Source organism: Miscanthus floridulus, chromosome 6, assembly GCF_019320115.1.
Source record: "Miscanthus floridulus cultivar M001 chromosome 6, ASM1932011v1, whole genome shotgun sequence".
In the NCBI taxonomy this organism is placed as follows: Eukaryota; Viridiplantae; Streptophyta; class Magnoliopsida; order Poales; family Poaceae; genus Miscanthus; species Miscanthus floridulus.
Genome location: NC_089585.1, coordinates 3,014,487 through 3,038,530, shown reverse-complemented (window position 1 = coordinate 3,038,530; position 24,044 = coordinate 3,014,487). Strand labels below are relative to the sequence as shown.

The 24,044-nt window shown below is 46.0% G+C and overlaps 2 protein-coding genes and 1 pseudogene across 2 annotated transcripts; all 3 read left to right on the top strand.

Annotated features, from left to right (window-relative positions):
* Positions 1 to 1,066: 1,066 nt before the first annotated feature.
* LOC136460115 (uncharacterized) lies at positions 1,067 to 1,647 on the top strand. The gene is made up of 2 exons (XM_066459943.1): positions 1,067 to 1,314; positions 1,425 to 1,647. Exons 1-2 carry the CDS (start codon positions 1,067 to 1,069, stop codon positions 1,645 to 1,647), a joined length of 471 nt encoding a protein of 156 aa, XP_066316040.1.
* A 1,427-nt stretch (positions 1,648 to 3,074) lies between these two features.
* Positions 3,075 to 3,956, top strand: LOC136457425 (extensin-like). Its single transcript, XM_066457452.1, has 3 exons — positions 3,075 to 3,145; positions 3,222 to 3,470; positions 3,552 to 3,956. Exons 2-3 carry the CDS (start codon positions 3,228 to 3,230, stop codon positions 3,801 to 3,803), a joined length of 495 nt encoding a protein of 164 aa, XP_066313549.1. The 5' UTR covers positions 3,075 to 3,145; positions 3,222 to 3,227; the 3' UTR covers positions 3,804 to 3,956.
* Positions 3,957 to 8,421: 4,465 nt separating this feature from the next.
* LOC136460114 (early nodulin-like protein 18) lies at positions 8,422 to 9,722 on the top strand (annotated as a pseudogene).
* The last annotated feature ends 14,322 nt before the right edge of the window (positions 9,723 to 24,044 follow it).

The window sequence follows — 24,044 nt, the reverse complement described above, 5'->3', positions numbered from 1 at the left end:
TTCACACAGGCGTACTATACTGAGAAGCTTCCCAGCATGCACAATCCAACCCCTCGTTACAACGTTGACGAGAACTCATCGATACTCAGCCTTTTCCAAGGGGATCTCGGGAGTGGAAGCGCAGGTACCAACAAGCAGTTGAACCATCAGGAGTGGCAGACTATCATGTTCACATTGTTGATCAACCTTGATGAAGTGATTCCTTATCAGAAGTAAGTTCTCAATGAGCTTGTTACCTACGCCGTCACTATCCTCCATCTATCATGGTCTGACCCTCTAGTTTCTTCCTTCTTTCAGGGAATTTATTAGTCAATACTGGAGAGGCAATAGGGCTCCTACCGAGCAAGAAGAAGACAATCTTCTTAGACACGGTGTGCCCGATTTCATCTCCTGGTTCTGTACAAAGGTACCAACCAACTAACCTCTTTCTGACTTTGTGATTCCACTTTGCTCCTCGGAGCGAGTTATGTAACGATCTCCTACCCTTGCAGGCCCGAACGGATGCAGAAATGAGCGATGAATTGAAACAGGTGGGCCGTGGCTTCTCCCGTAGGGTGAAGTCATTCACCGTTTATGATGTGAATGGCTATCGCTTTCGCACGAGAAGCTACGAGGAGAGTTGACCCAACCTAAAAACCATGTGCTGCGGAGTTCGTACGCCCGGCACGGATGGGAAGGACTACTACGGCATAGTCGAAGAGATATACGAGCTCAACTTTAAGGGTGCCGGGACTTTAGCGCCGGTGGTATTCAAATGCCATTGGTTCGATCCTGATATCACGAGGAAAGACCTTACGATAGGTCAAGTCGAGATTCGACAGGACTCCAGCTATAAAGGAGACGATGTCTACATTGTGGCCAACCGAGACGCCACGCAAGTTATTACCTCCCATGGGCGTGCCAAAAAGACGAGAAGCTTGCGGGGTGGAGCCTTGTGCATTTGGTGTCGCCGCGTGGCAAAGCGCCTCTCCCAAACGACGACGATTACAAACTTTGACCCAAGCACCGATGAGTTCTATCAACCTGAGGGCTAGAAGGTACCTTGGAGATCGACATTGGTTCGCTCATGGGCATGGAAGTAGACAACGAAATCGATGAGGACGAGGGTGAGGAGGTGCAGGATGCCAGGGACTTAAGAATGCTTGAGCGATGGCAGATGCAGCGCGATGGAGTTGTCCAGGAGGAGGTACATGATGATGACTATGGAGACAATGAGGATGATGATGACAGTGATGACTTAAGGGAGCTCGACAATATTGATAGCGATGACGACGATAGTGATAGAGATGACGACTCCACGCCCGAGATATTGCCGTTCACGGAGATAATTACGAGGCCATGTAATACTATATTGTTATTATTATGTTCCTTTACAAGTACTTGTCATTTATTTATGCTAACAGTTTTGTTCTTTGTCATTGCAGGCACTCGACAAAATGCCAGGCGGACGGCGGCAGCGGCCGCATCGAGCAGTACGCTCGGCGTACCAGGTCCCCCCCGCAGGAGACCACCGACGACGAGGAGGAGGAGGAGGAGGTGTTGGTGTGCGGGTCGTCTAGTAGGGGGTCCCAGCCCCCCAGCGGACGTCGCCAGGCGACCAGGAGGCTGCCGTTCTCGTCCTCGCAAGGGGGGACGACGTCGCGTTGACGACGAGCGCGGCGGCGACGACGACGACGACGACGACGATGACGACGACGACGGCGACGACGCGCCTACACCAGGCGAGACGGCTTCGACTTCGTCAGGCGTGGCCAAGGTGTACTCGCGCGGGCCCACGCAGCTTCCTAGGGTGCGGCCGCAATTCCACCAGCGCCCGGTGATCACACCCGTGGGCCAGACGTAAGTAACCATTATTGATTTCACTACTTGTTCATATGACATGTCAAAAATCGAACTGAAGACTAATAATTGTTCTTAATGACTCGTGCAGTTCCTGGAAGATTGTGAGTGGAGCAGGTCAAGCACGCCATATCAATGGCATCCAGGGCCTCCTGATTAAGGAGTACTACCCTGGCCTTGTCAACGGTCAACGGCGAGATGAAGGTGCCCACCAAGTGGTCCCACTTCTACCTCGTCGAGGAGGGTGGCGAGACCATCGCGGCAAAGATAAAGAGGGAGTTTTGGGTGAGTCTTTCATCGCACCGCATTGCTAAATAGTACGCATTCGTCGGACTTCTTGCAAAAAGGAAATGCTACATGATGTGTCTGTGTGCAGGACTTCTTCACGTGCGAGGAGGGTAAAGCAGCCCAGGCGGCGCGAGTGCAGGAGGCGGTCTGCAAAGATCGTCTCAAGGACCTGTACCATGAGGCGCGCATACAGGCCATCCGCGACTTCCACGCCAACGTGCTTGGAGAGAACATCAAGAAGCCCCAAATCCGCCAGAGAATGAACTCGAGGGAGGCCGACCTCACCCAAGCGCAATACGAGCAGGTAATTAAGTATGACAACATTCGTTCAGATTCCTTCAGTGAAACATTACACTAATCTTCTCGCATGTCAAATACTTGATGTCATGCAGGTGTGTCCGTCGTGGTGCGACAACCACAGGGAATGCTGGACGGAGATTGTGCGCATGTGGCGCACGGATGAGGCGTACGCGAGGCGCGCCGACCGTCAGGGCCGCCGCGCGCAGATGCGAGGGGTGTCACACCACCAAGGGAATCAGCCCCTCCCCCAGTTCGCGACAAGATGGGTATGCGTCCGTTCATGTCTTAATCCTTGCGCTCAATTGTCAATACTTGTAACCATGTTGTGTTTTCAATGCAGACGCAGACGCACGGTGGGCAGGAAATCAACGAGTACACCGCGTACCTCCTCTCTCACAAGGGCAAGGCGACGGATCCGAACAACGTCTACAACCCGGAGGACGGGCCCGATGCGTACACCAACCCCACCGCCTACGAGAAGGCCACCGAGTACACCGTCGCGGCTCGCCAGCGCTACGGGGAGACGTTCGACCCCACCGCCGAGCCCCTGGACACAGACCTCCTGCAGAGGTTGGGACCAGGGAAGCAGCACGGCCGCTACTACATGGCCCACAGCGCCCTCGACCCGTCTCAGGTTCCTACGCTGACCCAGGTTCGATCCACGCCCACGAGCTCCAGCGACATCCCCGTAGCGCCCCGGCGGCAGTCAGCGTCACAGGTAAGTGCCGTTTCGTTCGTCGTTCACTCGTTTCGCACCTGTACATACAATCAACACTGCGGATGTAATATTGCAGGCCCAGATGGAGGCCAAGATGGAGGAGAGGATCGCCACGTTGCACGCGCAGATGATGGCGCAACAGATGGCTTACCAGCAAAGCCTGCAGCAGCACTACAACACTCAGATGCAGAACATGGCCAGCTTCTTCCAGTCCATGCAGACGCCCGGGGCGTCTACACCGCCTCCTCTTCCAATGTTCGCTCCACCGCCTCCTCCTTCAGAGTTTTTTCCTGTGCCTGCTCTTGTCGCTCCTGGAGGGACCCCGGTGAGTATATTGACTCTTGCTTTAACTTGTGCGTCCATGCTGTAGATACTAATGACATCACTTGGCGTTTAACTTGTGCAGGTACAGTCGACGGGTTCGAACCCGTCTCCTGGAGGTCCCGGCCATCAGATGATGTCGTATCCACCACCTGCACCCTATCCACCGTATCCACCTCCGCGTGGCCCTCCTCCGACGTACTCGTGGCCGCCGGTGCGCGGAGGGTGGCAGTACGCGCAGGCGCCTCAATTTGGTCCAAGGGGGTTTCCGTGGGCAAACCCTGGGGGCTCTGGGGGTGGAGCGGACGACGAGACCGGGGACGGCGCGACGAGCTAGGTACTTGTCGATTCTGTTATCATGTATCCACCGTATCGTCGAAGTTGTTGTCATGTATTTCTTTTCTTCGTTATGGACCTAGACTTGTTATGTTGAACTTCGTGTGATGGACGTCGACTTGTGGTGTTCGACGTGTTGGACTTCATGTGATGGTTGTAATGCACTTGTGTGGTTGTTATTGTGACATATATGTGAGATATATGTGATGTTGTGCGTTATTGTGATATATGTGGTGATGTTGGCGACAAATGTGATGAAATTGTGATATAAATGGTGCTACCGGTGCTTCTGGTGAAATTGGATTATAATTTGTGATTTTGCAGGGTTTTGATGCGAGAAAACAGAAAACAAAAGCAAAAAAAAAAAAAATTCCAGCTTTGCCGACTGTTTACAGTCGGCAAAGCTGGGCAAAAAAAACCCCAGGACAGAGTCTTTGCCGACTGCAATGGGAGGCAGTCGGCAAAGAGGTCAAACCTTTGCCGACTGCAACTCCGAAAGCAGTCGGCAAAGAACATTTCAAAAAAAAAAATTTTCTTTCTTTGTCGACTGCCGAGCTGGCGGCCAGTCGGCAAACAATTTCTGAAAAAAAAAATCGTTGCCGACTGCCGAGGAAACAGCAGTCGGCAAAGCCTGCCGTCAGTGCTGACGGCGCCACGTGGCTATGCCGACTGCTGGCGTGGCAGTTGGCAAAGGATTTGCCGACTGTGTGCCACGTGGCAGTCGGCAAATCCGCCTTTGCCGACCCAGGCTTTGCCGACTGCTCTTTGCCGACTGCCACGTGGCTTTGCGGTCGGCAAAGCCTTTGCCGACCGGGGCAAGCAGTCGGCAAAGAGGCGTTTTCCTGTAGTGGTTTAGTTCACGCACCGAATCGGCGCCGCTAAATTTCAGGCGATACTGTAGCTACAGTATCATTTTGTTTTTATTTGGTAATAATTGTCCAATCGTTGACTAATTAGGCTCAAAACGTTCGTCTCGCAAAGTACAACCAAACTGTGCAATTAGTTTTAAATTTCGTCAACATTTAGTACTCCATACATGTACCACAAGTTTGATATGATGGGAAATCTTCTTTTTACATAGTGTCAAATTCTGGAATTGGGAGAAACTAAACATGGCCTAAAATCTCACCGGTGACTAATCTGACAAACTGAAGGCACAGCCTGGCCCTGGCGTTACAGTTGAGAGGAGAGAAGAAGCGAATTGAAGTGGCACGCGGTATCCGATCGAGATCAAGGATCCCTCGAGACGAGGCCTCGACCACGAATTTGTCATGTGACCGTCACATGCATGCTTCCGTGTCCGCCCTGCACGGCAGCACGGTCCTTTGCTCCGCGCGCCATTACCTCCATCCCCGGCCCAACCTATTACTGCATGTATGATATGCCCCATGCATGCACAAGCACAGCACAGCACAATTGCATTGCACAAAAAGGCATTCAGCACCCAAATACTAGCCAGTAATAGTCACCAGCTCACCCAATGCAAGCATGCCAGGATTAAAAGGGGTTGGGATTTTCAGACAGGCGGTAGCTGGCGACGGAGGTGTTGTCGCCCCTTGCTGCTTGACAGTTTGTTTCGGCTGGATTGGCTTATAAGCTATGACTGAAAGTACTGCTGGCTAATTTGTTATGAGAAAAAAATACTGTTCGTTGACGGATAAGTAGCCAAATACGAGCTGTCGAACAGGCTGGCAATGGCATCGTCGTCCTTTCCCTATTGCTTGGGTGCATGCAGTGTGAGCGAGATAGAGAGGGCGAGAGAGGGGGGGGGGGGGGGGGGGGGGGGGGTGTTCCGCAGCACTGCACGATGCTAGCTGCAAAGAGGGTAGCCGTAGCCAATGCAACTTGGCCGCGCGGCGTCAGTGCAGCGAGATCCACCATCCACCTTCAGTCCTCGTCCTCCTCCGGCACAACCGCACAAGTCACACCATGTAGTAACTACTGCTCCTCCGTCCATTGTTCATTCATTCATTTACCTCTCCACCTACCACCCACCCATACATCGCTCTTCTTGCGTGCAACGGTGCAAGCTGCTTTGCTGGTGCTGCCCCAGCCTCCCCGCTCCCTTCTCTTGTGCACAACTGCACATCCATCCTGCTTGATTACAAGCATTACTTTTTCATTCGACGAATAGTATTTTTCTCTCACAATAAATCAGCCAATGGTATTTTCAGCCATGGCTTATCAGCGAAGCAAACAAGGCAAGTTAGCTTAGCTGCAAATACTCCATAGATAGCTCACGAAGATAAAAACCCTCGGTGCTAGCTCAGTTTGTTAGGTTCCTTGCGGTGAAATCTACCATCCAGATAGTACTTGACTTGGCATGGGTGTTCGAATTTTTCAGAATTTATTTTAGGATTTAACGGCGTTGTGCTTTCAGTGGTAGGCGACATTCCCGTCTACAGCGAAGGTCGGTGTCCTGTAATTCAGAAAAAAAAACCTTTACCTTCGCTGCGAGGCTTGCAGGTTGCTTTCTTGGTGTTTGCAACCCTCGATTACAGTAGTAAGCCCTAGTAGTAAGGCCCAGTTTAGATCCGAAAATTTTGGCAAAATGAGCACCGTAGCGTTTTCGTTGTTATTTGGCAATTAGTGTCCAATCATAGTCTAATTAGGCTTAAAAGATTCGTCTCATGGATTTCGTCTAAACTGTGTAATTACTTTTATTTTTTATTTATATTTAATGCTTCATGCATGCGTTTTCGTATTCGATGTGACAGGGAATCTTAAAAAATTTAGGGTTTTGGGAGGAAACTAAACAGGAGCTAAGTGCGGTAGCAGTGGATCCAGCAGGAGGCCATGAATGCATGCGCCTGCATTGAGTTGGCTTTCTGAGCGCCAACAGTTAAGCCTTGATGAGCGACGACTGCCCGAGCTTGTCGTCGCAACAGCGCAGTGTATCGTCAGTCAGCAGCACAGCACCAGGGAATTTGCTCTGGTCCTGCGCAGCTGTAAAGCTAGGACAACAACAACAACAAATTGGTCGAACTGTTTTCTTATTCAGATGAGATGAGCAAGAAAATTGAGGAGCATGGGAGAGGGAGAATGTCGAAATGTCGAATTGGGGATTCCAAACCATCGTCTCCCTGCCCGCCTGCTGACACAAAGAATGCATACGGAGTACGCATTCATGCAGAAACAAATTTATTTATATTATCGGGGAAGGAAAAAAACAGCTAGCTAGGTTTTGATTGCACTTGTACGTAGAAGGACCTTGCTGCAGGCTTGCACACTGCTACTACAAGCACGGCTGCACGGCACGACAGCGCAGGCAGGCAGCAAAAAGAAGAAGAAAACCAGCGAAAGAAATAAACAGAAACGGGCCAGGCCCGCCGTGAAAATCAAGAGGTTAGTCAATCCGCGGCGAGCCCATCAGACTAGGGGAGCCATTTTATTACTGGGGTTCAAAGGCCATGACGGCCCATCAGACTTGGTGAGCCCAGCCCGGCCTGGCCCAGCGCGCCATGAACTCCGGCCCATAATGGCCTGCGGTGAAAGTGATGATACCCTGCCGTTGTTGTTGTATATTAATTATTAAATTAACGAGCTGATGCATATCTTGCCGTTTGCTATGGCTGGCTTTAGACGGCATGTAGTAAGCAACCCAGAGCGCCGTTACGAGCTCAGTCATGCCTTGCCAAGCTATGCCAGCCGGTTGCTTGGCCATGGAGGTCAAGGAAATGGTGGAGAGTAACTCCTTGAGGCGCTGGTTAAAGCTCACCATCAGTAACGGCTGCTGTCACAGCTAGCTAATTGCTGCTGCTGCTACTGCCTCACTAATGCACCCCAACGGTAGCATCACCCGGCTCTCGTGTATAAATACACCCCTCACCTCCTCCACGGAGTCTCACAAACACACCACACCGGCGGCAACACCACAGCAGCCGATATTGGTTGTTTCTTTTACCTAATATCTCGAAACATGAGGTCTTTTGCTAGGATAGTATAGCTTTGGCTGTGTTAGGTCGACCTTCTTCGACGATCGATAGAAGCGCGTTGTATGTTTCTTTAAACTTTTCTCTTTAACACAATGATACGTAAATCTTTTACGTTTTCGAGAAAAAAAAAACACCACAGCAGCCCCAGATTCATTTGGACGCCGGCCGGCCGGCCGGCCGGCCGGGTTCATCTCTACTATGTATAGCAACACGCTAGCTAGCTAGGCGATAGATATCTAGCTATTGGCACCGTTTTTTGTCACTATATAGTACGAGCCAGAGCGATCGATAGGGTTCGTGTTCTTGGTACGTACCGGCAGTGGCGGAGCCAGAGCTGAAAGGAAGAGGGGGCCGGATCAAGCTCCATATTAGATCTGTCTAAAATTTCTCTCTGTTTCTTTGGCTAAGACATTGGCGTCAGAAGCTAGGTAACTTTTTCACGCTGTCATGTTGGCTGTTGATCAGCTATAGAATGAAGTGTAAGAAAATAACTACTCCTTTAAAATATGCATGCAGCCATACGACTGTGCAGCAAGTAATATGCATGCAGTCTCACAGAGTCATAGCTATCCTTTGAAAAATTACCAACGGTAAGGAGGGAGCCCAGGATGGCCACAACGTGGCTCCGCCCGTGCGTACCGGGGACAGAGAAGAACCTTGTTGGCACGTACAAGTAGTAGAAGGATGGCACGGCGGATTGCCGGAGTAGCGGCTCTGGCCCTGCTCTCCGTGCTCATGGCGGCGACCTGCGCCACCGGCCACGGCTTCTACGTCGGTGGCCGCGCTGGGTGGGCGCCCAACCCCGCCGAGCCGTTCAACGCCTGGGTGGAGCGCAACCGATTCTAGGTCAACGACTATGGATGGCAACGAGCACATTATCCGTGCGTAGAGGGTTTACAAACCCGCACCGGCGAGGCAAACCCTGTGCCCGCACCCTCGTCCGCGACCCGTCACGGGCACGAAATTGAACCCGCGGGCACACCCGTGCCCGCCAGTCAGATCACAAATTCATAGTTCACGATCACAAACCTATACAGATCACAGATCCAATGCACAACAGCACGTTCACAAATAACAGTTCACATCAGCAGGCCCACATGTCAGGCAGGTTCGTGGGTTTGCGGATACGGGTAAAGTATTTTATACCCGCAAAATTTTTTACCCGCGGACACAAAATCAAATCCGCACCTATGCCCGTGGTACAAAATGATACCCATATTCTCACCCTAACATGTTTTTACCCACAGGCACGCAGGTAATTTGTACCGGTTGCCATGCATATCAACGACACCCTCGGTGAGTTCTCTTCCGTGTCTCTCTCTACTCTGCTGTATGCAGTCTACACGCATTGCTGCATGCCTGCATGCAGATAGATAGATCGCGACGCGACTGACATGGTGCCGCGCCTGCCGTGCCGTCGCCTGCAGTGTTCAGGTACAACAAGGGCGCGGACGCCGTGCTGGTGGTGAGCCAGGGCCACTACGACGCCTGCAACGCCACGGAGCCCGCGCTCCGCCTCGACGACGGCGACTCCAGCTTCGTGTTCCACGCCTCCAGGCCATACTTCTTCATCAGCCCCGATGCGGCGCGCTGCAAGGCCGGCGAGCGCCTCATCGTCGTCGTCCTCGCCGTCCGCGACGGCGGCAGCGACGACGGCACGTCCTCCTCGCCGCCGCCGCCGAAGCCGTCGTCGTCGCCAGCGCCACTGCCCAAGTCCACGTCGTCGCCGCCGCCACTCGGTGCCTCACCTGCTCCGCGCGCGTTGCTCGCACCGCCGCTGTCCCAAGTCCTCGTCGCCGCCGCCGCCGCGTCCTGTTCCGGGCAAGAACGCGGCGTCGCCGTCACAGTCGCCGGTGCCGGCGCCCGCGCCTGCGCCTGGCACGAACGGGACGTCTTCGCCACCGCCATCGCCGTCGTCCGCCGTAGCCTTCAGGGGTGGCTTCCTGGCGTGCCTGCTAATCGGCGGAGCAGCTATTCTCGTTTGATATGGCAATGTCGTCGTCCGTGGCTAAACTTGCATTGATCGTGTTAATTTTCGTTTAGTTGGTGACTTAGATTTGCTTCTGAGTTTTAGGGATCGTCAAAATAATTTTTTGTTTTGTTTGTTTCGGTCGATTTTCTACAAGTTTCTACTAGATCCTTCAAGTGAGACATGTAAATCTTTATTAGAAGGAATGGATCTCCACCTTTATAAGCTAACCAAAAGGATGGAGAGATATATATATGTATCTTGCTTGTTCAAGATTTGTTTGCCATGGCATGATTCATGAGGTCTCAAATTCCAATGTTTATTTATTTTTCAATTTTCCATTTGTGTGTCTAACTGAAATATCAATCCCTTAGATGAGCAATCTCACACCAACGCATGAGGATGATGCATACTAGCCCAAGCAAGTTCATCAATGTCCACCAAACAATCCCAAAATGAACACGACATAAGGTCCTCCACAGCGCGAAGTACCCCAGAGAAGAAGTTGGTACCATACACTACCTGAATAGTAGATTTGCCGTGTGCTAGCTCAAAAAATGCTCGGCAAAGAATTTACCGAGTGTAACACTCGGCAAACAGCACACGGCATCTACAGTGACAGCAAGCGTCTCTTTGCCGGGTGTTGTTTATCGGGCACTCGACAAATACTTTGCCGAGAGCTGAAACCAACGTTCGGCAAAAAAAAGTAATGTGACGGCGCGAAGACGGTCACGGCGCGTTTGCCGAGTGTCCGAGATTTGACACTCGGCAAAGCAACCATGTTTGACGAGTGCCCCAGCCCTGGCACTCGGCAAATAGGCCCTGGTTTGCCGAGTGTCCAGGCACTAACACTCGGCAAACATGGCTGATTTACCGAGTGTCAAATCCTGAACACTCGGCAAACATGGCTGCTTTGTCGAGTGTAAAATCCCGGACACTCAATAAAGATTGGTCCAGAATGTACATATTTTGGCCACGTGTTCTCTTTACCGAGTGTTTTTACCTTGGCACTTGGCAAAAGTCCTCTTTGCCGAGTGTAACACTCGGCAAAGCGATCATATATTTTTAGTTTTTATAGTTTGGTCACGTATAACGTACCCCACTCAAATAAATATTACATGCATCACACATAGTTCACAATAACCATCACAGACAATTCATATAGATATATCGACAACACATAAATGCAAATAAACTTTAAAATCACAAGTAGGTTCATTCACAACCGCAAATGCAAATAAAATTCACTGAGTGCAATGGTGTCCACTGAGTAGTCACAAGTAATCCACAAATGCAAATGCAAATAAAATCATAAGTAGTCACTGAGGAGGCCACGGTGTCCACTATGACCATGCTGTGTCATGAGGCTCATTCGATGCCGCTGATTGATTCTGCACAAAGGAGAAGAGATAAATCATTCTAGTTTCTAGTTTATTTCTAGTTTATAAACTATAAATCATTCTAGTTTCTAGTTTCTAGTTTCTAATTTATTTCTAGTTTCTAGTTTATTTCTAGTTTCTAGTGTATTGTCATCTTTGTAAGATTGATTCTGCATAAACTAGAAACAGTGACTATAAGGTTGTGAAGTGACTCATAGTGCCTGAAATAGTATTTGAAGCAGGTTGAGGAGGAGGGACTGCCATCGGTGGCGGAGGTTGACCAATTGCAGCGTAAACACCCCTCATATATTCAAACATCTGCAGCCCCTCTGCCTCCATCCTCTGCCGCTCTGCCTCCATCTTAAATAAGATGCATCCATTCGGATAAGCATGTATCTGCTCATATGGCATGTTAAGTGCACGAAGGAGTTTCTATGCCTCATACATACTCTTTGGCAGAATGTGACCATCCGGAAGCAGGCTACCAAAAACTATTAGCATAACATCAAAGGCTTCTCGACTCAAGCTAAATTGGGACTTTACAACCATTAGACGTGCAATGGCATCTAGTTAAGAAACCTTGGTATGCCCATGAAGGGGTTGCTGTACCGCAGACAACATATAGTAATACGCCTTTGCGGTTGCCTCTGGCTCCTCCTCCCTACATCCTTCATCAAAGTGTGCTTCATGATAGTCATTTAACATGTCTCCTACCCCCGGCATCGGCATCATAATCCTCGATGTGTTGTCTCATGACCTCGTCTCTCACATGATCGAATTCACCATGGTAGATCCACCGGGTATAGTCCATCGTAAATCCATTCTTGCAAAGATGTTTACCCATGACCACCTTTGTTTGTCGACGTGTGTTTGCACAAATGAAGCAGGGCACCAAGTGGCACGCGCTCCTTTAACCCTTGCAAATGCTAGTTCCAAGAAAGCGTCGGTCTTCTCAATCCATTCATCGGTGAACGAACCCTGACTAGAGCGGCCCATGTACATCCACTCATGGTTATCCATCCTCTAACATATCAGCAAGTAATATAAAAGTCAATTGCATCTATAGGTTCCTACATGGCGGTCTAATAGGTGAAGATAGGTCTGAATCCCACCCGAGGATGTGCAGATGGGGTTAGTTTTCATGCTCTACTCCTATCCTAGACAGAATTTTGGCAGCACCTCCCCGTTGTTCCCCAAATACATATCCTGGCAGGGAGATTATGTATCCGGAGAATAACATGGAGATGCTGCCGAAACTCTATCTTGGATCAGAGTAGAGCATAGAAACTAACCCCATCTACACATCCTTGGGCTGTCCAAAAAACGTGGATAATTTGAAACAGATACGGTTATAGATATGCAAAGATCTACATATTTCCAACCATGTCTCTTTCGAATGGGAGATGCCTAGCTAGGTTACGTGGTATACGAACATCATACGGAAAGAGGGGTGTATGATGCCTCACCTTGCTGTCCTGCAAAGTGACGAGTCGAGGACGGTGGGGAATGATCTTTGCAATAGTCTCTCCTGTAACAAACGAACATACTAGTGTCAATTGTAAGTTTTGGTAGCACCTCCCCTGCACGGCGAGGTAACCAAAACCTACAACAAACCAATGGTACGATGGCCGACAACCACATACACACCAAACCAACGGCATGATGGCCGACAACCACATACACATCTTATACCTTGCAAAACCACGACAGGTCCAAGGTGGGGGCGGCAGGAGGGCACGGCAGACGGCGGCAGCAAGGCAGGGAGCGGCGGCCACATAATCTATTAAAGATAGCAGCACAGTGAGTTACATTAAATATGATCAAAAGTAATTTTGCTCTAAATTTCAAATAGAAATGATTAACATGTAACACTAATAATTTCATCTGCCGTGGTCTTCTACTCTCTTTTTGTTAAGCAAATGGCACAGTGTCTTTCAAGAGGAGGTAATACAATTAGCGTCTAAGCATTCATCCCTTATTCCATTTTTTATTTAGATTTCATTGCCATCTAAGTTGATCACTAGCTAATTGTTCTACCTTTTGTTCAGATGAGGCAATCTGGTATTTATAGTACCTTCAGCCGGCGGGAGGCGGCGGGCGCCAAAACGGCGGTGTCGGTGTGTGGGGGCTGGGGGCGGGCTGCCGGGGCAAGGGCGTCGAGGGGCAGGGGCACCAAGGGGCAGCGGGGTCCTAGGGCGGCGGCGGCCGGGGGCGAGGCGCCGGGAGGCCAGCGGCGAGTGCGCCAAGGACGGGGCTCCGGGAGGCCGGGGGCGGGGCGCCGGGAGGCCGACGGCGGGCGCATCGAGGACGGGGCTCCGGAAGGTCGGCGGCGGGTGCGCCGGAGGCAGGGGCGGCGGCTGGATGCGTGTGTGCATGTGGTGCGGTGGCTGTGTGTGTGTGTGCGTATGTGCGTGTGGGTGAGGCCGGCCTACGGTGGTTATCAGGAGGTTTGCCGAGTGCCCATGATCTAGCACCCAACAAACACATTTTGTTTTTTTTCATTTTCAAACCCAAAACTATTGTACGTGTGTGGGGCCAGTGAGGGGGTTTGCCGAGTGTACTAGGTTTGGCACTCGACAAGCGCCAGCTTTGCCGAGTGCCAGATAATGGGCCCTCGGCAAACTTTTTTTTTTCATTTTCCTTCTTCTCCTTCTTTTCCAGGCCGTGTTTTTCTCAATTTATTCCGATGTACTTTGAAAATACCTTGTCAAATTGACTCAACAATATATATTTGATTTTTCTAGGAATATTATTCCATTATTTTATGTAGTTATAGCTCAAATTTAATTTATATCAATTAAAGTTCTATAATTGCACTTAATAAATTAAAATTATCAAACGGATCCAAAAAATTACCAAAATTTCACTTGAAATAATCTATGTTCGCTATTGCCTATACAAAAAGTTTTGAAGCTAAACCCCAATTCGACCATCACTTTGACTTCAAATCTTACTGAATCCTCCTCAACGCTACGATTCTTCTTCTGAGATGCTTCGGTTTGTAAACATCATACATGACAAATTATACGAAACCTTCTCAATTTTTTTACCACAACCTCCACGTATGATATCATCACATCATGACAAATCTCATGATTTTCAGACTTCATTTGCTTTTTTTAGAATTTAAAAACCATTCGGCCACACGTTCGTGGTCGTATTTCCTGAATAAGATGTTCGAAATTTCTTTTCATTTCCTGGGTAAGGCCTCATAATGGACTTAATAACATGAATATCATTTTTTCACTTATTTTATTCTATTATTTAAATCACTTGTAGTTCAAATTTGACTTATACCAAAAAATTCCTTGAAATAGAATAAATTAATTAAATATAGCAAACAGGTCCAAAAATATACCAAATCTTAACATGGAGTACCACATGTTGTATGTGGAGCGGAAAAAGTTTCAAGGTCAGAAGAGAAAAAAAAACTTGTTTCTTTGCCGAGTGTCAAACAAATACACTCAGCAAACATATTTCTATGCCGAGTGTATTTGTTTACCGAGTGTTTCCACTAACGGACACTCGGCAAATGTACTAAAGGGACGACACACGGGCTAACGGTTGTCCACATAGCGGTTCTTTACCGAGTGCCTATCTTTTGCTGAGTGTTTTTTTTTCTGATTTGCTGAGTGCCAAACTTTGCCGAGTGTTTTTTGCCTTTTTTGCTGAGTGCAATTATTTTACCGAGTGGTTTTTTTAAAGCACTCGGCAAAGAGCTTCTTTGCTGAGTACCTGATATAATACACTCGACAAACATTCTTGCACTTAGCAAACATCCAGTTTTCGGTAGTGATACTAGCTTCTAAGATCACAGCGTGCTGGCACCACTAGTAGTGCCCTAGAGGCTTGCTGCATGCATTTTTCCCTGCAAAAAGGTGTTGCATGCTCTCTCTCTGCTTCTCTCTCCACAGGCCACAACACACCGCTCCAAGTTTTGCTAGCTCTAGCATCACTAATTACAATCCTTTTCTGGCTCCAAGTTATAACTATTGTCCATTGCAGTTAGGCCAGTCTTAGTGGAAGTTTCATGGCTCATTTTCAAATACTCATATCACTACCGGAATGCACAGGTTTGTCGTGTGCCCACGGCACACGGTGAAGGCAAAAAAAACACTCGGCAAAGACTTTGCCGAGTGTTGCACTCGGCAAACACAGCCTCGGCAAAGCTTTCTTTGTCGAGTTTTTTTTTGTCGGGCACTCGGCAAAGACGTTGCCAAGTGCTAAACCCGACACTCAGCAAACATTTTCCGCAAAAAAATAAAAAAAAACAATTGCCTCCACCGGCCGCCGCCCACCACAGCCGCCGCTAACACCAGCGCCTAGATTCGCCAACACGCCGCCACGCCCGCTGCCGCCCCACGCCGTCACCGCCAGCACACCCACACCGCCACCACGCCACCGCCAGCACACCCACGCACCACGCACCACCACCACCACCACGCCAGCACCACGAAGCCCGCCGCCACGCCGCCCGCCGCCACCAGAGCCCAGATCCGACCGCCACTGGCCTCCACCGACTGGATCCGGGAGAGGGAGGGCCGGATCTAGGAGAGGGAGGGGTGGCGCCGGGGAAGAAAACTGGGGAGATCCGGCCTCCACCGGCCAGATCTGGGAGGGGGAGGGGCGGCGTCGGGGAAGACAGCTGGGGAGGGACGGCGCCGGGGAAGAAGAAGGCCGGGGAGGGGCAGCGCCAGGGAAGAACGGGAGAAGAAGGGGAGGGGCGGCGGCCCGGGAGAGGGAGGGAGGGGAGGGTTGCCGGCCGGCGGGGGGGCGACGGTAGGGAGGGGAGGGGCGCTGGGGGCCGGGTGTCGGGGAAGAAGAAGGGAGGGGGGCGCTGGTGGCCGGGTGCGGAGGAAGAAGGGGAGGGGGCGCTGGGGGCTAGGTGCGGAAGGAGGGGTGGGGCGCTGGGGCGGTTATGTAGATATTTTTGTTTGCCGAGTGCCCTGGATCTAGCACTCGGCAAAGTTTTTTTTTCATTTTTTTTCTTCGTCTTCTTTTCCAGAAAAAAGATTTTATTTCTTTGCCGAGTGTTCTAGATCTGAGCACTCGGCAAAGTTTTTTTTTCATTTTTTTTCTTCTCCTTCTTTTCCAGAAAAAAAGATTTTATTTCTTTGCCGAGTGTTTTTTTGACACTGGACAAATCCCCTCTTTGCTGAGTGTTTTTTTACACTCGGCAAACCCACTCTTTACTGAGTTTTTTTTGCCGGGTGTTTTTAGAGCAGCACTCGGCAAAGAACTTGTTCACCGAGTGCCCGAGGTAATACACTCGGCAAACATAAAAACACTCGGCAAATTTGAGGATACCGGTAGTGTATTTTGGAAACAGTGCAGAAGAGTTTCATCACTATGGAACTCTCTCTACTCCCATGAAACTTTCATCATCTCTCTCTTCATCGATACGGTACCATGTCAGTATATTTAATGCCCATGGAACTATATGAAACTCCATTGAGATTGGCCTTAGGCGTGGCTATTTGGAGTGCTGTGGTTCAAATCATTGTTCATGCGCTAAGAAAAAAGAAAGATAATCTCACTAGTTGTAGATTTTCTATAACTATAATCCAACGTGCCAAATGAAACAACGGCATAAAAAGGTAAAAAGGAAAGATAATCTCACTAATTGTAGATTTTATATAGCTATAATCATGTGCTGAATGCATCGTAGTCAACTTCTCCAACCAACTTATTAATTTCTATTTAATCAGTGCACTAAATTGTATCCAATCTGAAATTTTAAATTAATAAGTGCACCAAGTAACATCTATATTTACTGCTCTAGGTGTTAGGAGTTGCCATCGGATTAACTTTTGACATGAATGTTAGAAATTGAACTTGTCATATGGGACTTTATTTCTCTTGATTGATTTCACACAAAAAAAAAACTTACTAAACCTTAGAATTACTGGCGAGCCAGGATTCAGATATAGAGAGGACTGGTGGGGACTAACCTACCTTGTGTCAGGGGCGAAGCCAGCTAAAAAATGACCCTGGTGCACACTCTATTGAATATAAAGGAGCGTATACATTTCTAAAGGAAATATATGAAAAATTTGAAACAGGTATTAACAAATTTTTGCTTTACCCTGGTGCACGTTAACGTGGCTTCGCCCTTGCCTTGTGTCGGTAAAATTCATAGAATAGTAGAATAATATAAAATAAAGATAAGACAAATGTAGTAAAAATTGCTTGAGCAAATAGCATCAAATTAAAATGCCCACACCTCAAGCTAGCCACTTCTCAAACTCGAGCTTCGATCGGGTGGATTGTGGAGGTTTCACTGTTTCAGGCATGGAGAGAACTACCGGAATAGATGGAACCGAAGGTCGTTTATTTGCGCGCGATTATGTTCTTGCATTGCCACAAAAAAAGAAGGCAAGATAATGTTGTTTATTTGCACGTACACAGAAAATCCAACGGCATCAGACAGTTATATATTTCGATGATTTGTTAAGACCTTGTGTACGGATAAGGATGACTTCATTGTTACAGTTTGGAACGTGGAATGCATTATTGTCTTCTTTGAATACCGAAGTAAAATATGTACGTTGGCGTCACTGGTGCACTTAGAGCATCTCCACGTATATTCTGTCTACGTCATGGTCGCTTGGCTTATAAGTCATACTTTTTCAGTCAATGAACAATATTTTTTTTCTCACAATAAATCAGCCAATAGTACTTTCAGCCATAACTTATCAGCCAAGCGAACAGGACGTTAATCCCTTTATATCTAAAATATAGTATTTTAGAAGATAAAATGCTGCAAAAAATCTACTAGCTATCTCATCTCCTACTGTATACTTGTACTATCAAGAGATCTTCTAAAACAAGGACAACTCCCTCTCCACTATTCCTAAAGAAATATACGAGGTAAATTTTAGGCAATCTGCAATAGGAGATTCCATCTAGGCTCATCTAAGGATGGCTCATCAGCGTTTGCATCCATTAGATCAAACGATTATTAGATTCCTCATCATATATTATATAGAGTAAAGTCCGATTCACCATCACCTGAAGTAGTTATTTGATTTTAAAACACTCCCTCGAACTTCGAACTTTGAACTTAAATACCGAATGGACCAAACAAAATACTCTCATTGACTACTAATTTCAAAATGGTTTCTTGGACGGTTTCGCTGAAGTAGCAGTGGAGACCATTTATTGTTTGGTGTCGTGTATCTCTTTTTCTCATATAAAAATAATCTTTCATGAAGTCGTATCAATACAAACTTTATATGAAAGTTGTAGAGCTTGACATGATCTACAACTTTATAGTTAATAACTTTTTATCACTACTACAGAAGTTAACTGTAGGGACAGCTCTATAGCCTCTGTAGGGGCGGTTGCGCCAACCGCCCTTCCCAGGATGTTCCTATAGAGGGTGCCTCTGTAGGGGCGGTTTCCTGACCGCCCCTGCAGTGCTCTCTGTAGGGACGACTGGTGTTTTCAGCCGCCCCTACAGTGCTCTTTGTAGGGGGGCTGGTAATATCAGCCGCCCCTGTAGTGGACTTCTGTAAGGGCGGCTGTATCACCAGCCGCCCCTGCTATGTGTATTTGTAAGGGCGGTTGAACCGCCCCAACAGTAGATTTTCCAGCAAAAAAAAAAAAATTCAAATTCAAATCTGACCATATATATATATATATATATATATATATATATATATATATATATATATATATATATATATATATATATAGGGAGAGGCTATTCAGCAGCCGGCTACAAAATAAGTTATTCTGTAGCCACCTCTATTTACCATAATTTTATATACTAATTTACCATAATGTCAATACATATTTACGATAGTTGGGTTACTATAACACATGAGAATATTTACCATAACGTTATAGTAAACCACTTAGTAAGGAGTTACTGTAAATCTCGTAAATTAACATAGTAATTATCGTAACTCAAAGTGGCTACAGAATAAGTTATTCTGCAGCCAGCTATAGGATAGTAGTTCTATATATATATATATATATATATATATATATATATATATATATATATATATAATTCAAATTGTCAGGTATTTAGAAGTGATGACATGCCATAATAACAGAAGCATCCCACTGTTTCAGAAAATAGAAGTGACGACATGCCACATCATAATAACAGAAGCATCATAATGTATTTGAGTATCTCAAGTTAAATCCATCTTTCAAACATCAACTAGAAACTAAGCGCGGCGTTTGATGAAGCTTTATATACAACCAAATGCATTTTATGCTTGAACGTAAAGTTAGTGGAAACCAAATGGACGATGAACCTTGTATGTGCACATCGTGCAATAAAAGTATGTCAACACTTATAATTATTGGTATTGTCAAATGCAAGCACAAAGGACATGTAAAATATGAATATTACATTTTAGCTGATGAGAAGGGTAGACTTATAATACCCTACAATAAGCTTGATACATCATAGAACAAAAGGGGCTTCTCGTGCTCAAAAGGAGCTTACGTCGGTGATGATTATACAGGGGCAGTGCCGAATTTTCTGCCAAGTTATAAATACGTGTAAGGAAATAATAATAGATGAAGTAGGGAGCACGCGGGAGAACATTAATGATGTAACATGTAGAACTCTTGTTTGTTTGCTAAAATATGAGAACATACCTTCTTCTCTTCCAGAAGGTATAACTGTCCAACATCTCCTGCAAGTTTGAGTGGTAATGAGCGGCCCAGGTCATGGCATATCTATTGCAGATAAAGAATAGAGACTCGTGAATAAGATGACAAACATAGTTTGAGCAAGCATACATGAATGAATTTTACTGATCATAGGAAAAGCATCATACTGATTAAGGAAGCGGTTTTTTTTGTCTTTTTTTGTGGCCGCTGAACTGTAGAGATTCACCAGCATGTATAGAAGCAGGGAAAACATTGACAGGAACAACTGACAATATGTGAGAGCCAACGGGTATGAAAACAAACTATTTTAGTTATAGAATAGTAGTATTTTTTTGTAGGTTACACATATAAAATACAAAAAAAATACTAACAATATGAATGTACAGAACTTAAAATCTTTAATTGTTTTCATGCAATGCGCATATGAACTAATTTGAGATTTACCAGCATGTATAGAAGCAGGGAAAACATTGACAGGAACAACTGACAATCTGTGAGAGCTATTGGGCACGAAAACAAACCATTTGTTTCTCTAGGCTACACATAAGATGCAAAAAATACTAACAATAATTCCAACCATCAGGAACTATGAATGAACTGTGCATATTGTTGTTGACAGTAGTAGCAACATTATCGGATGGCCATAAAAGAGTTAGAGGAGCAGAGTTGCATACTTCCAATGTATTTTTTTTTAAATTGAATACATGTATTTTGAGGTAGGAATGAACGTTGTCTGGGAAGAATTAGAAATTTGTGTCACCTGCACTCAGAGGAAGAATGCAATTTTGGCATCATCTAACTTGGCATAACTAAAATGAAGCCTTCCCTATGCTGGAAATAGACATTGAAGAAATCTGTCGGCTCCCATACTTGCTGTGGAAAGTGCATCCTGGAATGATCATATAAGTAGCTGTTAGTATGAAACTCATCTAGTGAGAAATACAATGTGGAGTAGGAATATGAAATCAGAACGACGGCAGTAGTTAACAACAGTTTGATACATTGACAATGTCTTTGATTCATAGGAGGTTCATTTCATATAACCAATGAAGAGACTGTTAAGAGACTAATAAGTGCCACCTAATAAGACCTTAAAATAAATCATATGACAAAGCATGAACCTTTTTGGTATATTACTTTGAAACAAAGTGATGCAAGTAAAACCATGCATCGCTGGACCACTCGTTCAGGGTTTCTGAAATTGGCATCTGTAAATGCGAAGCCGAAAGTAGATGAATCAACACTACCTATCTGGGTTTCTGAAATCAACATTGATAAATGCAAAGCCGAAGTAGAGGACCGAACATTGTTTGGTTATTTATTGGTAACGTTACCTGCGCCAGAAAGCAAAAGCAATGGATGTTTATGTACATGCATGTCATGCATACTGAAGAAAGACACGGTGACAGTAATTAAACTTGATGAGCTATGCTGATATGGCAAAATTACCTCTGTGTGACTGATTTACATGAGCAGGTGTCCGCCTCACAAAATCAGCAAACAGGGCCCATTGGGCATTTCATCGAGCACTTGAAGGGCAGGACCAGCAAGAGCAAAGGAAACAGCAGATGGGGGCCACACGGTGCTCGAAGATGAAGGGGATCGGAGGCCATTGAAGACACAGCAGCATCCCATGTATGCTGAGATTGAAGCGCAAGAGAGGGGAAGTGTCAGCTTACGTTGTTGTGGAGGCCAGATCTGACCGTCGGTGTGACTCGCGCCGCCTGGGGAGGTGGTCGCTTGCGAGGCCATCCCTGCGCTGGCTGGCTGACCCCGGGCGCGAAGGCATGGTCGCGGTAGGCGGGTGTAGGGCCACCATGACGCCCCCGCCCGTGCGGCCAACGCTGTAGGCGGTGGGGGTCGCAACGTGGGAGGCGAGCAGCACGGGTAGAGGTTGGACTGCGCCGACGTGACCGGCGTGGAGCGGGGGTCGCGTGCTAGGACGCCGCAGCCAGGAGGACAGGGTGGGGCAGTGGAGGAGGAGGTGGTGGCACGTTGGTGAGAGTGCGGGGCGTGCGGAGGAGGCGACGGCGTGCCGAGAAGGCCGCGGTTTTTTTTCTTTTTTAACAGCAACGGTCACTGTAATATACCTCAGAGCCACTGTAGGGGCGGCTGAGGTTATAAGCCGCGCCTACAGTTGATTTTTTTTTTCAAAATTCTAAATCAAAATGAATTATTCACATGTAAATAATAAATAATATAGTACAAAATTTTATAATTATTTTTTTATAGATATATTTACATATACAATAACTAAAACAACTACAACAGTTTAAAATTGCAAAATTGAACCTTTAAAAATGGGGAAAAATTAAAATTTTAAAAAATTAAAATCAAAACTACTAAAATAATTTTGAGACACCAAATGATCTCAAATGAAAATTTAATAAACATCAAAGTTGTAAAGGTCATGAAGATCTACAACTTTTATTTTGGTCATCTTGTCATTTGACAAAATTTGTACATTTTAAATTTGAAATTTTAAAAAATAACAAGTTTGAACAAAAATTTGAGACCCAAAATGATTTCAACATAAAAAGTGATGAATACCAAAGTTGTTCAACTCATTAATATCTACAACTTTTATATTAGCCATCTTATCATTTGACAAAATTTGAACCTTTCAAATTTGAAATTTTGAAAAATGACAAGTTCGAACCAAAATTTGAGACCCAAATTGATTTCAACATAAAAAGTGATGAATACCAAAGTTGTTCAACTCATTAATATCTACAACTTTTATTTTAGTCATCTTGTCATTTGACAAAATTTGAACCTTTCAAATTTAAAATTTTGAAAAACGACAAGTTCGAACCAAAATTTGAGACCCAAATTGATTTCAACATAAAAAGTGATGAATACCAAAGTTGTTCAACTCATGAATATCTACAACTTTTATTTTGGTCATTTCTTCATTCGACAAATTCTTAGCACACATTGTTCACTAATCTTACACATGTCTCATATAGTTTATAAAACCTTATGAGAGATGTGTCACATTTGCGAACAATGTCATTACCACTTTGTCATATGAAGAAACGACCAATACAAAAGTTGTAGATCTGGGTGAGTTATTCAACTTTGGTATTTATCACTTTTTCAGCTGAAATCATTTGGGGTACCAAAATCTTTTCTGAAGTTGCATTTTTTTTGAAATTCAAAATTTAAATTGCTCAAACTTTTCATATGTATATATTGACAAAACCAACAAAATAAATTGATAGAGAATGATTTTAGAAAATTTTAGAAAAAACAATCATTAGAGTTGGAGTTAGTACGAGGAAGAAAAACTAGTTATAAAGTTGACCCACAGATTAAAAAAAGAAATCACACTGTTCACTATGATCATGTAAGGATCATTTAGAACAGTGTGATTTCTCTTTTTAATCTATGGGTAAACTTTATAATTAGTTGTTCCCCCTCATACTAACTCCAAATGTGATGGTTTTTTTTCTAAAAATTTCTAAAATCATGCTTCAACATTTAAGTTTGATCAAACTTGGATGTTACAATGTTTTACATATTTTAAAATTTGAAATTTGATATTTGACAAGTTCAAACCAAATTTTTAAACCCTAAATGATTTCAGATGTAAAAGTAATGAATACAAAAGTTGTTCAACTCATCAAGATGTATAACTTTTATTTTGATTATCTTATCATTTGACTAAATTTGAACCTTTCAAATTTTGAAATTTGAAAAAAGACAAATGGGTACTGTAGGGACGGCTGGTGATTGAGCCGTCCCTACAGATCAGCCCCAACTGTAGGGGCGGCTCAGGTTACCAGCCGCCCCTACAGTGCTATCTGTAGGGGCGGCTGGGCTGATGGGGCCCGAGGACGCCCAATATAGGGGCGTCCCCAACTCCAGCCGCCCCTACAGCAAAAATACCTCCGTTCCTACTGTGAGAATCTGGCGTAGTGTATTTAATATATTTTAGAGTCTCAAATACTCATTTCAGGTTACCAGATTCTAAATTTCTTTTTTTTTTTCCAATTTTTCAAAGAACCCCGGAGGTTAATATAGTTTATACCAGACCAGAGTTAGTTGTGGTTTCCAGCAAGATTTACAACTTCTTAGCTAATTTTTTTTTTATCTAAGATCGTTTAGAACCTCAACGTTCGTTTTAAATTTTTAGAATTTGAAATTCAATTTCCTTTTGCCCCACGTGCAAGTCTGCATCCATGCACGCCAGGGCCCGGGCGAGAGCGAGGCCGCGACACGCGGGCGCACCGTCCACGCCAGCGTGCGGTCACCCTGGTTTCTCTCCCGTCCAGCGCCTTCCTCTCCAAATGGCCTCCCTGTGCTCCCCTTCATCTCCCCCT